The following is a 14514-nucleotide window of genomic DNA, read 5'->3' on the forward strand; positions in this document are numbered from 1 at the left end:
CCAATAGAAATTAAGAAAAGAAATTAAGTTACCTAAGTAACTAGAAAGCAGGAAGATCATGAGTCATTAAGGAGGCTGAATGGTTTAACTTTTTCTTCCCTTTCCAAAGAGTTTCCACCTTCTCATGCTGAGAATGAAGCACAGCAGTATATGTTTACAAATAAGTGGAGGATGAATGCATTTTTTACTATTAAGTTAAAGCAGTGCCACTTTCTTTGCATATAGAAGAAGCTTCTAAGAAGTGAGCTCCTGGGAATTACTTCTGGGTTATGTGTCTTTCCATCACTTAGGAGAAACAGACATGCTGGAGATGATAACTGCAATAGGACTTAATCTAAATTTTCTTCCACTATGCTATTTGCTACCAGCTACTCACTTAAGAATATTTTCTATTTAAAAAGCTTCTAACTTAAACTTCTGCCTGAAACAGAAACCCAGTCTGCGAGAATCTTGACATCCATTATGAGAGTGGAGCAGCGGAGAGGGCGAAGTGATGAGAAGCAAACCCACAGAATACCTCACACTCATTAATTAGAGCAGTTACCAATTCTGCCCTCCAGGATGAGGGGTAAACCCACAGAATACCTCACACTCATTAATTAGACTAGTTACCAATTCTGCCTCTCCAGGATGAGAAGCAAACCCACAGAATACTTCACACTCATTAATTAGAGCGGTTCCCAATCCTGTCCCTCCAGGACACATCTGAGGGGCAGGTTTCACCTGTATTCTCCTTGCTTCTCTAAAAGGTGGGTAAGAAAGAAATCTCCCCTCACCATTAAAAAAGAGAACCAGCTAACTTGTAGCCAGTGAAGTGTGATTTGTTTGCTGAAATGCATATTTATTGTAAAGTTTTGAGAATCGGTGTGCTTGATTCGAGGAAAGCTTCGACCTTGCGCCCTGCGCAGATTAAACAATGTCTCCTTTCCGAACCTGGCTATTGGCCGTGTGAAAGACACGGCGGCCAGCTCTCTCAAACCCTTGCAGCGGAGGGAAGTCCGTTCTTTCCAGCTGAAAGCCGAGGGGGATAAAGGAAGATGTCCTGCCCCGGCACCGCCACAGCCGCGGTCTCTGCCGCCCCACGCCGGCGGGAGGCCGCAGGGCACCATGGCGCGGGGGACCAGAACTACAGCTCCCAGCAGCCACCGCGAATCCCTCCTGCCCGCGCATGCGCCTGTGAACGGGCGCACACAGCCTCCCCTGATAACGGTACCGCGCCTCCCCGCCCATGGGCTGTTACCCGCCGGAACCGGCCGCGCCGCGATGCCCGCTGGGAGTTGTGGTTTTCTCTCCCGCAGCAGCAGCTGACGGGAGCGGGGCGGGCGGGATACGCGTACTACCGTTCCCTGCATCCCCCGCGCGGCCCGGAAAGAGCCGTCAGGGCCGGAGCCACGGGCAGACATGGCGGGGCAGATGGCTGTGCTGGGTGAGGCGGTGGCGCGGCTGGGCTGCGGGGTTTGGGGAGTTTTGCTTCCGCTCTCGCGTCTTTCTTCCAGCGGTGTTGCCCCGGACTGGCTCTCTAGGGTGGCACGAGCTTCCCGTGCTCGGTGTGTTGTGCTGTGTCCAGTTCTGGGCTCCTCTGTACAGGAGAGACATGGGGCTCCTCGAGCGGGTCCAGCGGAGGGCAGCAAAGATGATGAGGGGGCTGGACCTTTTAGAAGCAAAGACTAAGGGGGCTGGGCTGTTCTGCCTCGAGAAGAGACGAGTGAGAGGGGACCTCATCAATTTATTCTTCCCAGTGTCTGCAGGGAGGGGTCAGAGCAGCGACCAGGCTCTGCTCAGTGGTGCCCAGCAATGGGACAAGAGGCAATGGGCAGGAATTGATGCACAGGAAGTTTCACCTGAACATGGGGAAGAATTTCTTCACTGTGCAGTGACCAAACACGGGAACAGATCACCCAGAGAGGCTGTGGAGTGTCCCTCACTGGAGATATCCAGAAGTGTCAGGACACAATCCTGTGCCATGGGCTCTGGGATGACCCTGCTTGAGCAGGGAGTTTGGACCAGATGACCCTCTGTCCTCCCTTCCAGCCTGACCCATTGTGGGATTCTGTGAAAGCCAGAGTGCTCAGTGGCACATTGCTCAGAAATGTCTGGCAAGATTTGTAGCCCAGAGCAAACCAGAGCTTTCCAACCAGTCTGTTTGAAGCACCGCAATGGCTATCCTTCCCTGCTGGGAAAAAAGAGGTCACCCACTCTTTGAAATTTAGGTTATTTACATTTCTTGCTGAGATTTTGTTTGTTGGTTCTTTTTTTTGGGTAATCATCTGGGGTATTACTTGATGCTAGACTTTTGGCTTTCCTGTGTCTCAACTAAACAACAAACTCTCCTGCACATAAACTGGTCTTCCCTTGGGTTTCAAGGTGCAGGAAAGATTCAGAGGTATGGGAAGATGCTTTTTTGAGAGCTATGGCTGAAACAGAACGAGGTACTATGGGTTTTTCTCTCCTTATTTTTAGACTTTTGGTGAAGCTGGAGGTGTTAGGATTGGGAGTGTAGTTTCACTATGATTTTGTGTGGCCCCATCAACTCGATGTCTTTTTAGTGTTATTCATAGGCAACTCCTGCAGAAGTACTAATGAGCCTGTGTTACTGCAGTAACGTGCAGAGAGAAATAGAATTATACAGTGTGACGGTATTTTTGGCTTGGCTGTCTCTTGGGCTTTTTTTCCTTAATCAGTTTAACATTGAATGCCTTAAATTCTTGACTTCTAGCCACTCTCTGTTGAGAAGGAAATTAAAAAATAATTAGGTAGCTAACCAGGCTCCGGAGTGTGAAACAAAGCTGCGGGAGGTGCAGCGTGTCACAGCGTGTCATTTGCATCGACTCGGAGGTTTGCTCCCCTAACCCTGCTGTTCCCAACTCCGTGTTTCAGGCTCTGCTGTGCTGGCCCTGCTCTTAGCCAGCTACCTGGCACAGCAGTATCTGCCCATGCCCACCCCCAGGGTGATCGGGATCGACCTCGGCACCACCTACTGCTCCGTCGGCGTGTTCCTGGCCGGCAGCGGGGACGTGAGGGTCATCGCGGACGAGAACGGGCACAGCAGCATCCCCAGCGTCGTCTCCTTCACCGGCACCGGCGTGCACGTGGGCTACGAGGGCCTGGAGCTGGCTGATGCCAATCCTCACAACACCATCTATGATGCCAAGAGATTCATTGGGAAAGTCTTCACTTTGGAGGAACTGCAGAGTGAAAGCAGCAGGTATCCCTTTAAGGTAAGCAGCTGCCACCTTTGCTTCCCTCCAGGCAGTAAGGGATGTCCTGCAGGACACAATGCAGGCTGGGCATGAACAGACCCAGAGCAGCCCTGGGGGTGCCAGCCCTGGTGGGGAGAGGCTGGCCATGCCCTGGCCATTGGCAGCCCAGAACCCGCCGTGTGCTGGGCTCATGCCAAGCCCCGTGGGCAGCAGGGCAGGGAGGGGATTCTGCCCCTCTGCCCCGCTCTGCTGAGACCCCACCTGCAGGGCTGCATCAGCTCTGGGCTCCAGCACAGCAAGGACAGGGACCTGCTGCAGCCAGGACAGAGGAGCACCGAGGGGAGCAGAGGGATGGAGCAGCTCTGCTGGGAGGAGAGGCTGGGAGAACTGGGATTGGAGAAGGCTTTGGGATGAACTAATTGTGGCATTCCAATACCTCAAGGAAGCTTGTAAAAAAGATGGAGAGAGACTGCTTACAAGGGTCTGGAGTGACAGGACAAAGGGAAATGGCTTCAAGCTGATAAAGAGGAGTTTTAGATTAGAGATTAGGAACAACTTCCCTTTGAGGGTCGTGAGGCCCTGGCACAGGCTTCCTAGAGAAGCTGGGGATGCCCCATCCTCGGAAGTGTTCAAAGCCAGGTTGGATGGGGCTCTGAGCAACCTGGTCTAGTGCAAGGTGTCTCTGCCACTGGCAGGGGGTTGGAAGGAGATGAGCTATAATGTCCCTCCAACCCAGTTCTATGACACTTGAAATGTGGTTGATCATCTTGTCAGACCTGGAGATATTTGGCACAGTCTGAAAATGTGCCTGAAAACCGTAAGAGATGTCCAGAGAGCAGAGTGAAATGGTTGTGGAAGTTGTGTACCACTGCATGAGATCTGATAATGATTTTCCAGAGGAATCTGTTTCCCTACTGAGAAATGTGTTTCTGGCTAGCCTTCCAGTCCCATCCCTCAAAGAATAAATTTAAACTTGAAATGCTAACTGTGCTTTGCTGAAACTTTACTTCTCCCAGAATTTATAAAATAAAAGCACAAACAAACAAAAATCAACAAAACTCTCCTTCCAAAAAACTAAAACCCAGAAAAGTTTTAAAGCCACATCTTCTCCCATGTACCAGTGTGTTTTTTCCTTCAGCACATTACTACCTTACTTGACCAGCAGCATAACTTGAAAGTTGGTGAAGAATTGGTTGAAAAAATAAAAAAAAATTGTGTATTGCAAGTGGTCTTGAGGTCTTCTTAATTTTTTAATATTCTTAAGAGAAGTCGTTTCACTACCAAGCTGTTTGTTTCCTGTCAGAAACCTGAAAGGTAACCTAATGGTTGAAAAACATCCCTTCTGTCTTTGAATGTGATGTTGGAAGTTGACTCCACAGTTTCTAAATCTTAACTTTTTAAAATATGTTTTACTAGGGCATAGTGGATGTTATTTGTTTGAATATTCTTTGACCCCTTAAGTGGCATGTTTTGCATAATCCTCCTAATCAAGGAGCAAAATTGACCCAGAAATGGCAAAAGCACAATTAAACTTTTCCTGAATAAAGAGACTGCATGCAAATAAAATATTTGGTGGGAGTAGGGTGGGGGAGCATAAGAAGATTTCTCACTTGGGGGCTGTGTCATTTTATCCTTCTAGATTGTCAACAACAATGGATTAGCTGAATTTTCTGTGACAACTAATGAAACCTTTCACATCACTCCAGAGCACATTGGCTCTAAGCTGCTGCTGAAACTGAAGAAAATGGCAGAAGCCAACCTTGGCATGTCCATTTCCAAGGCAGTCATCTCTGTGCCAGCAGAGTTTGATGAAAGGCAGCGGAATTCTACCATTAAGGCAGCTAACCTTGCAGGTGATGTCTCTATTCCAGAGTTTTTCTTGGAGAGCTTGAGGTCTATTTCACTAACAGTAAGGTCTTTGTGGAGGATATAGAAACAGTGAATCAGTGACAGAGAAGCTTAGAATGGATTTATTGTGAGGAACAGCTGAGAACTTCTGAGTACCAACAGATACAGCTGGCTACTGCAGACATAGATAGCTGGAAGTAAGTTTTACTTCAGGGAAAATAGTCTTTTTATAATCTCCAAATAGGGAGACTATATAGGGCACCCTTGAATAATCATTTAAAAAGAAATAGAACACATGACATAAATCTCCTTAGCAAGGCTTCTCTGGAAGCAGTGCATTTGGGCACATTATGATTTATGATTTCACCCTGATGCTGAAGCAGTACTATTTTAGATAGGTATTTAAGTAAGGAAAAGTGTTCATTGGATATTACTGCTTAGGAAACTACTTCCTTTAGATCTGACACTTATCTTGAGTGTGGTTAAAAAAGCCCCAACAAGTAATGGCAAATGCCATTCTGATGTAAGAACTGCAGTTTTTTCTGAGGTGTACCTGAGTGTTGCTTGTTGTCTCTGCTCATCACAGGGCTCAGCGTTTTGCGAGTAATCAATGAGCCCACAGCTGCTGCTATGGCTTATGGGCTCCACAAAGCTGATGTGTTTAATGTTCTGGTGGTGGATTTGGGTGGAGGAACTTTGGACGTGTCTCTGTTGAACAAGATGGGAGGGATGTTCATCACACGAGCTATGGCAGGTGAGAGAAATGCTTTTGTTTCTCAAGGAGTGGGAGGCAAGGTCGCTGTTGGAGGGGCTTTTAAAAAATACCAGCCATGTCACAGAGTGTTTTCCCAATGCCTTCTCAGCTGATTTTCATGCAAAATTAGGTCTGTGGCTGGTTTCAACAATTAACACCACAGAGTCAGTTTTTGGCTGACCCAGAGGGGTAAATTGTAGTTTCATTTTATTCGTGTCTGTTAACTTTTGTGCCCACTAATAAAGTGCTGGGGCATGTTACACTTACTGTGACCAAACTTCTGGGGGGTTGGGATTGCTTAAAATCTTTCTGTCACCTTTGCCCAAACTGGGAATATTGGCAAATCACTGACCAATGCTTCGGTGTGTCCTTGTATTTGGTGCCAGCTGAGTTGAGCAGGGTTTGGGAATATGTGGGCTGTTAACCCAGAAGTTTTGTGTTTGGTGTATGAATGATTCATCCCTGAGCACTGAGCTCTGGCAGTAGTGTTGGTCAGACTGTAGTGAAGCGACAGCCGTGCTTCAGCTGGCCTGCATGCACGCAGCTCTGAGGTCCAGTGCCAGGTGCCTGTGTTGCCTTCAGCAAGCAAGTTCTGATGTGAGCTGCTGCTGCTCAGTCCAGTTAGAGTGGAACAGCAAGAACGATTCAGCAGCTTCACCCTGATTTTAGTTAGAGATCACTAAGGGAGTACTGTTTTCAGTCAAAAACAAACCAGTGGAAATTATTATCCATTATGTGGGCAGTGGGCAACCATTTTGTCTGTTGTCACAGCTCTGTGAGCTCATGTGCTTGTGGTCCTTCTGTGTTTGTTCTTGCCCTTGAGCACCATCTCCCAGTGAAAGTGAAGAAGCAGTGTGCTGCTTTCTGAGGCTTTGAAGTTGCTCTGTCTGATGCCTTCTATTCTGATCTTCCAGGTAACAACAAACTTGGAGGACAGGATTTCAATCAGAGGTTGATGGTGTATTTATATGATCAGCTCCATCAAACGTACGGTTCTCTGCCAACACAAAAAGAGGAGATTCACCGCCTCAGACAGGCCGTGGAAGCTGTTAAATTAAACCTGACTGTCCATGAAGCAGCTACACTGAGGGTACTGTTGACTCTGCCAGCAAACAAGCTTACAAGAGAACTTGCAAAAAGCCAGGTAAAAACAAACAGCGTGCTAAAGGGTGAGGCCTCACAAAACACAAAAGGCCTGAAAAATCTTGGAGACACTTCCAAAGTAGAGGACAATTTTGTGGAAGTTGTGTTTGAAACAGAAATCTCTCGCAAGCTGTTTGAGATGTTAAATGAGGACCTTTTTGAGAAAATTCTTGTGCCCATTGAAAAAGTGTTGCAGGAAGGGCACCTGCACAAAGCAGACGTGGATGTAATTGTGTTGGTCGGAGGCTCCACACGGATTCCCAAAATACGTGAAGTTATTCGGGACTTCTTTGGAAAGGAACCCAACACCTCTGTAGATCCCGACCTGGCTGTCGTGACGGGTGTAGCCATCCAAGCAGGAATTCTTGCTGGGTCCTGGCCTCTCCAAGTCAGTGCTATAGAAATCCCTAACAAACATTTACAGAAGACTAATTTTAACTGAAAAGAAACTTCTCAATTGCATTCCAGCTCTCCAAAAGGATCCATACTTATCTGACTGGTAATGGAACCTAATCTTAGCTTCATTCTATTCAATTTTCTCCTGTTCCCGTTACTGGACACCTACCTGTGCTAAAGCTTCATGTTACTTTAAAGGTACAAACTAGTTCTGAAGTGTGCTGTGTTTACTTGGAGAGAGGATATTGGATGAAAATGCCAGTGATGACACACCCACATTTTCTTGCTAAATTTTATTAGCAAATCCTGGAGTGGTGTGTATTTAAAGTATAAAGGGAGTGTGACCAAAGGTTTGAGATTATGTGGTACTGAGGTATTCCTGCATCCATGTATTTATTTGGAAGGACTGTGAAGCAGCGTTAATGCACAGAGCACTGGCAGTGCTTACACTTACTTACTAGACTGAGCCATTTGAGCATTTAAGCTTCTTTCCTAAAGGCATCTTGCAGCTTAAATGAGAGACTGAGGCATTCACTTGATTCTTCTGCTGTTCATAACAGCATAATGGTATGCTCTGTGGCAAATTGTCCCATGGTAGGCTCTGTGGCAAATTGTCCCATGATTAGGAAACTTTATTGAAAATGTAGCTCTTGCCCATGCAGTTTCTTGGTCTCCAAGGGCTTCATTCCTGACCTGACTGTGATGGTTAAACACAGGTGCTGCTGTTTTACCACTGATGTTCTCCACAGAGAACTAGGGTATCTTGCCAAATATTCATACCTGCCCCTGCCTTATTTTAAAACTACAGTGATTTTATTATCTTGAAGCCACACCTGCCTGTCTTCCCTTGATTTTGACCAACACAAATTTCATCATTCTGTGTTTACAAGTGTGTGATATCTTCTTCCTGAAGTACCCCAAGCCATACTGTCCTCATGGAGAAAGTGTGGGACAGAAGGGATGGCCTGGATGAAATGTAGTTCCTCTAGCCCTAGTAAATGAAAATTGACCCAACTACTTTGTGCTTTTTAGCTCTTATGTGGTTTAAGTTTTTTCGTATCACTATTCTAAACTTAACAGAGTTTTTAGCTGTCCTATTGGGAAAGAAACAGTGTTGTATGTAATTTGGGGTTGGAGGTGACACTTCTTAGGAATCTCTTTTAGGCAAATAAATCACTATCTAGGTATCTTGAAAATGTGTTGTGAAGAGAACAAAGTTACTGATCTGAAAAAAAACCAAATTGGTGACAGTTCTCTCTTTGGAGGGATTAAGCAATAATCAACCACCAGCTGAATTCTATTATCTGCTTGGAACTTCCTGCCAAAAATACATGTCACTCAGCTAAGACTGGTTTCAACATCCATCATCCCAGTCTTCATCAGGTAAGCTCTAGTAACAGGTGGTTTTAAGGATGTTCTTGTCTTCTCCAGAATAATTTTGTATTAACCTTGCTAAGATAAAGTGTGGGGCTTAGATTTATTGTTTTAACCTATGACTATATTAAAATAGGCTTATTACTCTCCTGGCAGTAGGCCTGATTTATGGCACTGCCATAAATCAGTTGTGCTGATTCAGCTGTTTGCATAGCTATTGTCTAAATGCATCTTTGAAGTAATCCAATTAAAAACCTCTTAAATTGAATCAGTTGCACACAGCCATTCCATCAGCATTGTTTAACTTGACAGAGGATTCCCAAAGTACTGCTGACATCTGCTTAATTTTCCTGAGTTGAAAACCAGGATTTTTTTTTTTTTTAATTTGAGGATTCTTTTTTTCCTTTGTGCCTTTTTGAAAGTGACCCCAACTAAGTCTGTATGGAGCTTCCAGTAAGTAAAATGCCTGCAGTGAAAGAAGTGCCTCTTCAATGACACCATGGATGAATGCAGTACAGTCCTCAGTTGCTGCTGGGGGCCTTTGCTTTGCAGACATAAATGAGTGTGTTCAACATCTGTACCAATTCTTTAGAGTCATTGTGGCCTTTCCTTCTGCCCTGCTGTAAGTTCATCTCAAAATCCACTGGAGTTACTGTAGGACTTTGGTCTTCATGTCTTTAATGCACCGTGTAAAACAAGCAGACCTATTTAAAACAGAACCACATCACAGAGAAGTTAAACTATTAAAAGCTTTTGCAGTTTTGGGACAAGTTAGGTAGGAGCTGTTAAAACTCTCAAAGCAAATAAATGAAGTACTTTTTTCTTTCACATCCTCCTTCACCCTGGAGGAGTTAAATCTCCTTTAGTGTTAATCTGGGAACTGGAAGGGAAGAGCAGATTGTTTACTTGTAAAAATGAAATTCACAAAAGGATATTTATTCAGAGATCTATACAAGTTGGATTTTTTAGAAGATAAGTTACTATACACTGGATATCACAATGCATTCTTATTTATTAAATTTTCTGAATTATTTATTTTGTATCTTTTAATACTGCATTTTGGCATAAACAATTGAATTTTAAAGACAAGTCCATTGCAGTAGGTGGATATTTCCAGGTATGCACATGGGCTGCTTACCAAAAGTCTCTCTGTAAAAAAGCTGATACTTGAAGGCTGAAATCTTTCTATAATCCTTATGATTGCCTGTGGTGGTAGATGTGTAACCAATTTCTCTAGCTAAGGCTTGTTTGGTGAGTTGAAATTCTGAAAGCATCAAGAGGCCTCAACAATTGTGTGTTCCCTAATTGTTTCCCAGTGCAGATGATGAAATGCATTTTATAAATAACATTTTAGATTTTTTTAATAAAAGCAATTTCTACCCCTTGGATCTGTCTTCTTTATCTCAAGGAAATTCTGTCTTCCTTAAATTCCTTCAAAGTGTAGAAGATGAGGTTGTGTCAGCTGTGAGAGAGTTTGTACATTTTCTTGTCTTGGGGAGCTGTCAAGTCTGCAGAGCCTGAACAATTACAGTGGTTCATAAATGTGTTTCAAAGCTGGCAAAAAGCAGAAATGTGTCTCTTCCTGTGAGGGAAAGTGAGAGTTCCTCCTCACTTCTTTCTAGTTCCTCCTGTGATACTGCCAGGAAAGTGTGGAGCAAGGGCAACAAGCAGGGCTGAGGGAAGCAGCTCCCGAGAGGGTGGTGCACATAGGATTTTTGAACGCTGAGAGGAATGAAGTGGGAGCAGGACAAAAGCAGGTTCTGCTCCATGCTCCTTCCTGTGAAAGGGAATGGCCCCTTAAGAGCCTCATTCTTCAGGTCTGCTCTGGTCCCCTACCTGTCCCACTCTTCCTATGAGCAGTCCCCCAGGACAAGACTGGAACCCAATTCCCAAATACCAAGGAAGCTCAGGGGATTCCTGTTTGGAGGAGGAAGGCCAGGGGTGTGTGCCAAGCTGTAGAGCTAGCACATGGCTTTGTTTGTGCTGGCTGGTGCCCTGGAGTTTGGTGGGATGAGTTCTGAACTCAGCCAAGTGGCCCTCCAGTGGTTTCCTGGAGTGAGTCTCCAACATCAGGTGTGTAAGGAGAGGCTGCAGACCCTGGCTGATGTGCTTAAGGCAAAAAGCCTTTCCCTGCCCACCCTAAGCCTGTTAGGGGGTTTGCCTTGGTAAGCTATTGCTGCATGGAAGCACAGCAGGAGCATTTCCTGCTGCTTCTGCCTCCACTGCATCCCCTTTTCAGAAGTTATAGTCACATATGAGTAGTACAGCTTGCTGAAAAAAAAGGAATGGCTTTGCTGACACTAGTCCAGCATTTTCTTTTCTCTCAGGCTTTGCCATTGTTCAGTCTGTAGCTCTCCCAGCTGCATTCTGAATGTAGCTGGAAGTGAAAGATTTTGTCAGCCTGGCAGTAAGCACAGAAAGCTCTCCCCACAAATAAAAGTAAATAAAGTAAAAATTGCCATGCACTGATGCCTTATTCAGACTGTTTTCTCTTACAAAAGGGATTGGTATTTGAGGTACTGATGGCTTCCTCCCCTAGCCTACGTGCCCAAAACTTTCTCTTGGGCAAGTAATTAAGATTGTACTTGATACATCAGGTGTCAGTATTAAACTAATATAACAGGGCTGTACCCAGGAACTTTATTCAGTTTGTTGGGTTTTTTAAAAAGCAGTTGATGGGGATCTTCTCTTAAGAGAAGATTGATTACATAGTATTAAAATTCAAGAACTTCAGGAACTGCAATAAAATGGAAATTACTATTTATGTGGCCTACAGAAGCAGATACGTTTAGCTGACACTTCAAGTAAGTGTACATAACCTGTCCTGCTTCTGTAATTAGTATGGAGGTTTACATTAATATTTACCTGCAAAGTGGCAGCTCCACCTGACTGCATTTTTTGGGATTTTTTCACAATGGTGTTTTGTAATGCTCAATTAGATATGTAAGATATGGTTTTCAGTTTTTCAGAAATCACAAAAGGAAAACTGACTTAATGGGGCACATTTATTGCCTCAAGAACTACCTAGGTATACATGGGGGGGATGTTCATATCCTAAAAATTAGCCCCAAGTGACATCTGTCTCTGTGTCCACACAAAAACCAGCTTTTTTTTCCTGAATGTGTAATCATAATAAGAATTAGTAGCTAAATGAGCATAATGTCAGAGCAACTTAGTTCAAGGGAAGACCAGCATGTCAACAGTAAGATTTATTTTTCAATCAGTCTTTACTAATGCAATAGTTTTAATATACTCCATGAAATTCCCTGCTTCATTCTGTTGTCCCAGTGCCACTGTGATAAAAAAAAGTGATTTGTATAAAATCTGAATTTTAAGAAACCTGATCAATATATACAGATCATGGCTGTAGTAAACAGCAATGCTGCAAGGAGCTCTTGGATCAGTCAGTTATTTTATATGGAATAAAAAATATTCCACCTATATATATGGAATACCAGAGACCCTGTGCTTCTTTTCTAGCAATACTTTATGTTTCTGAAAAGACTACTGAAATATGTTCATCCTGCTTTGGAATTTTATTTCTTCTTGCTCAGCATATCAGTAGTAGTTAAGGTAAGACTCTTCAACACCCATGGCTGAACTTTGAATCTTAAACCCAGTCTTCAGTTTTATATTCACATTATAGTGGGCACTAGGAATGAGCCAGATTGAATGCTAAACCACTTTTTAATAATGTAAAAGTTTGGATACTTCTTTATGTTAGCTATAGTATGCACCTTCCAGAAATGTCCTCCTGAAAATGATCTGTCAGAAAAATTCCAGCTGGTATTCAGTACACTATTTAAGACCTATCCCTTTGCTGCTGAAAGCTTCAGTATTTGTCTCCTCAGTTTAGAGTTCTTTTATTTCAAGCGTCACCCTCCTTGCATAATTCTGGGTTAATGTTTCAAAGTTAAAACTGAGTTGTTTTGCCTGAGCAAATAGAACAAAAGAATAAGCTCTCTGCACTTTGGTGGGTTTCTAATTTGTTGTTTTTTTGGGTTTTTTTTTGGTTCATTGTTTTTTATTGTTTTCTTGTTTGATTTATTTTTCTTAATTTAAATAAATGAGCACTTTTCTACACAAATCTAATGAGGTGCTACATGAGTTGCAACACCACACCCCCCTTCTTTACACTTACTTACATACTTGAGCTGAAAATAGTCTACTCCCTTGGCTTCCCATACAGCACAGGCCATCAGAATTTATACCACTGTGACCAGTTGGTCACCTCAGAGAAACTTGCACTACCAGAATAGTTCTACTGAGAATGACAGGAGACGTGTCATTTCCATCCTGATACCTTCTGAAGTAAATTCTCTGGAAGGATCACATAGTTTTACAGCACTGGAAAATAACAGCATTAGCACTCAATTATGTACCTGAGATTTTCACCACCTTCTGAAATCTCATGGAGGAGTTTCTTTGGCAGTGACTGGACAAAATCCTTTAAGTCATACAGCTCCAGCACCTCCTACAGTTCAAGACCAGAGTGTTTTCCAAGTGTATCCAGATTGGACTGCAATGTCCCAGAAAACAAGGTGGGATCCCAAACAGCAACAGAATGTGAATACACAATTCCAACATGATCCTAAAACAGGATCCTAAAACAGGCTGTCATAAATCCTTTCCTTAACAGAAGGAACTGAGACAAATTATCTTGGGAATGGATCTTTGCAAGGGAAATTGTAGCAGTTTGAAGCTGGTGAACAGGAGGACAAAAATTGCATGTGGTCTCTGTGAGCTCAGTTCTTCAGTAAAGTGAAACATAAAAGGCAAGAGATTTCTTGTGCGTGCTCTGTGCACTGAAACTCTGTGTCAGTTTTGGTGCTGGCTAAAGACCTGCCCAGCACCTGGCAACTGCCACAACATGTGAATTATTACTAGGTTTGTGAAGTACTGGAGACTACATTCATGAGCACTAAGAAAAATTAGAAGGCTATGACTCTTAAATTAAATATCCTTAATTTCCTATAGGAAAGATTACATATTCAGCAACAAGAATACCTGCAGAGATTTATAGACTGAACTATAGAGATGTGATTTATCTCTTAAATTACCTTAACCAGAAATGCTCCTAGAGATGGTGAACAGACACCTGGACCAAGTGCAGTCACAATGGCTGTGACCCAACAGGCATAAGAGGCCAACAGCAGTCACTAGCAAGTCACATGCAAAGAGAACAGTGACAATTTTGCAGGAGCTCGGTGACCAAACAGGACAGTTGAAGTGGAAATTGAGCATATTAAGTGATAGGAAGTTGCAAGACTTGATAGAGTTGAACTTTCAGTTCCTATTTTGGTGGAAAATTTTCCAAGGAACAGAGGAAGTTCTGGTGTATGTGAGCAGGTGAGTGACAATAACACCTTTGTGGCCTGCCATAAAAGGGCAGGAAAATAAGCATGAAATTGGCTACCTGGAAAATACCTTACATGTACTACAGAATATTTGTTCCTGGAGATCTAGAAAGTGGCTTTATTGCCACTGTTAAATAATTGTCAGTCTCAGATTCAGTCAAAGAGAGAAATGGGAAATTTCTAACCAGGCAGGAGCCTGGGAATCTGTTGGAAAATAATGTAAATAAGAGGTTTATCTCTTATTTGTTCACATTGTTTATAGTTAAGCTCTATCACTGTGCATCAAGCACTCTGCACCAGTGGTGTAGGCTGTTTTCACTTCAGGACCAATGGAATTGGTCCTCACGAAGCTCTGTATAGAAGAGCGGTGTATTTTGAATAAACCAGAGTTTTACTCTCAGCAGCCTTTGGAGTCAGAGTCTTTTCGTTCCTGTCCTGCCTC

The 14514-nt window shown here is 43.6% G+C and overlaps 1 protein-coding gene across 1 annotated transcript; it reads left to right on the forward strand.

Annotated features, from left to right (window-relative positions):
- Positions 1–1384: 1384 nt before the first annotated feature.
- Positions 1385–10101, forward strand: HSPA13 (heat shock protein family A (Hsp70) member 13). Its single transcript, XM_021532460.2, has 5 exons — positions 1385–1426; positions 2878–3218; positions 4840–5053; positions 5635–5802; positions 6717–10101. Exons 1-5 carry the CDS (start codon positions 1402–1404, stop codon positions 7385–7387), a joined length of 1419 nt encoding a protein of 472 aa, XP_021388135.1. The 5' UTR covers positions 1385–1401; the 3' UTR covers positions 7388–10101.
- Positions 10102–14514: the final 4413 nt, after the last annotated feature.

This window comes from Lonchura striata, chromosome 2 (genome assembly GCF_046129695.1).
Source record: "Lonchura striata isolate bLonStr1 chromosome 2, bLonStr1.mat, whole genome shotgun sequence".
Lineage (NCBI taxonomy): Eukaryota > Metazoa > Chordata > Aves > Passeriformes > Estrildidae > Lonchura > Lonchura striata.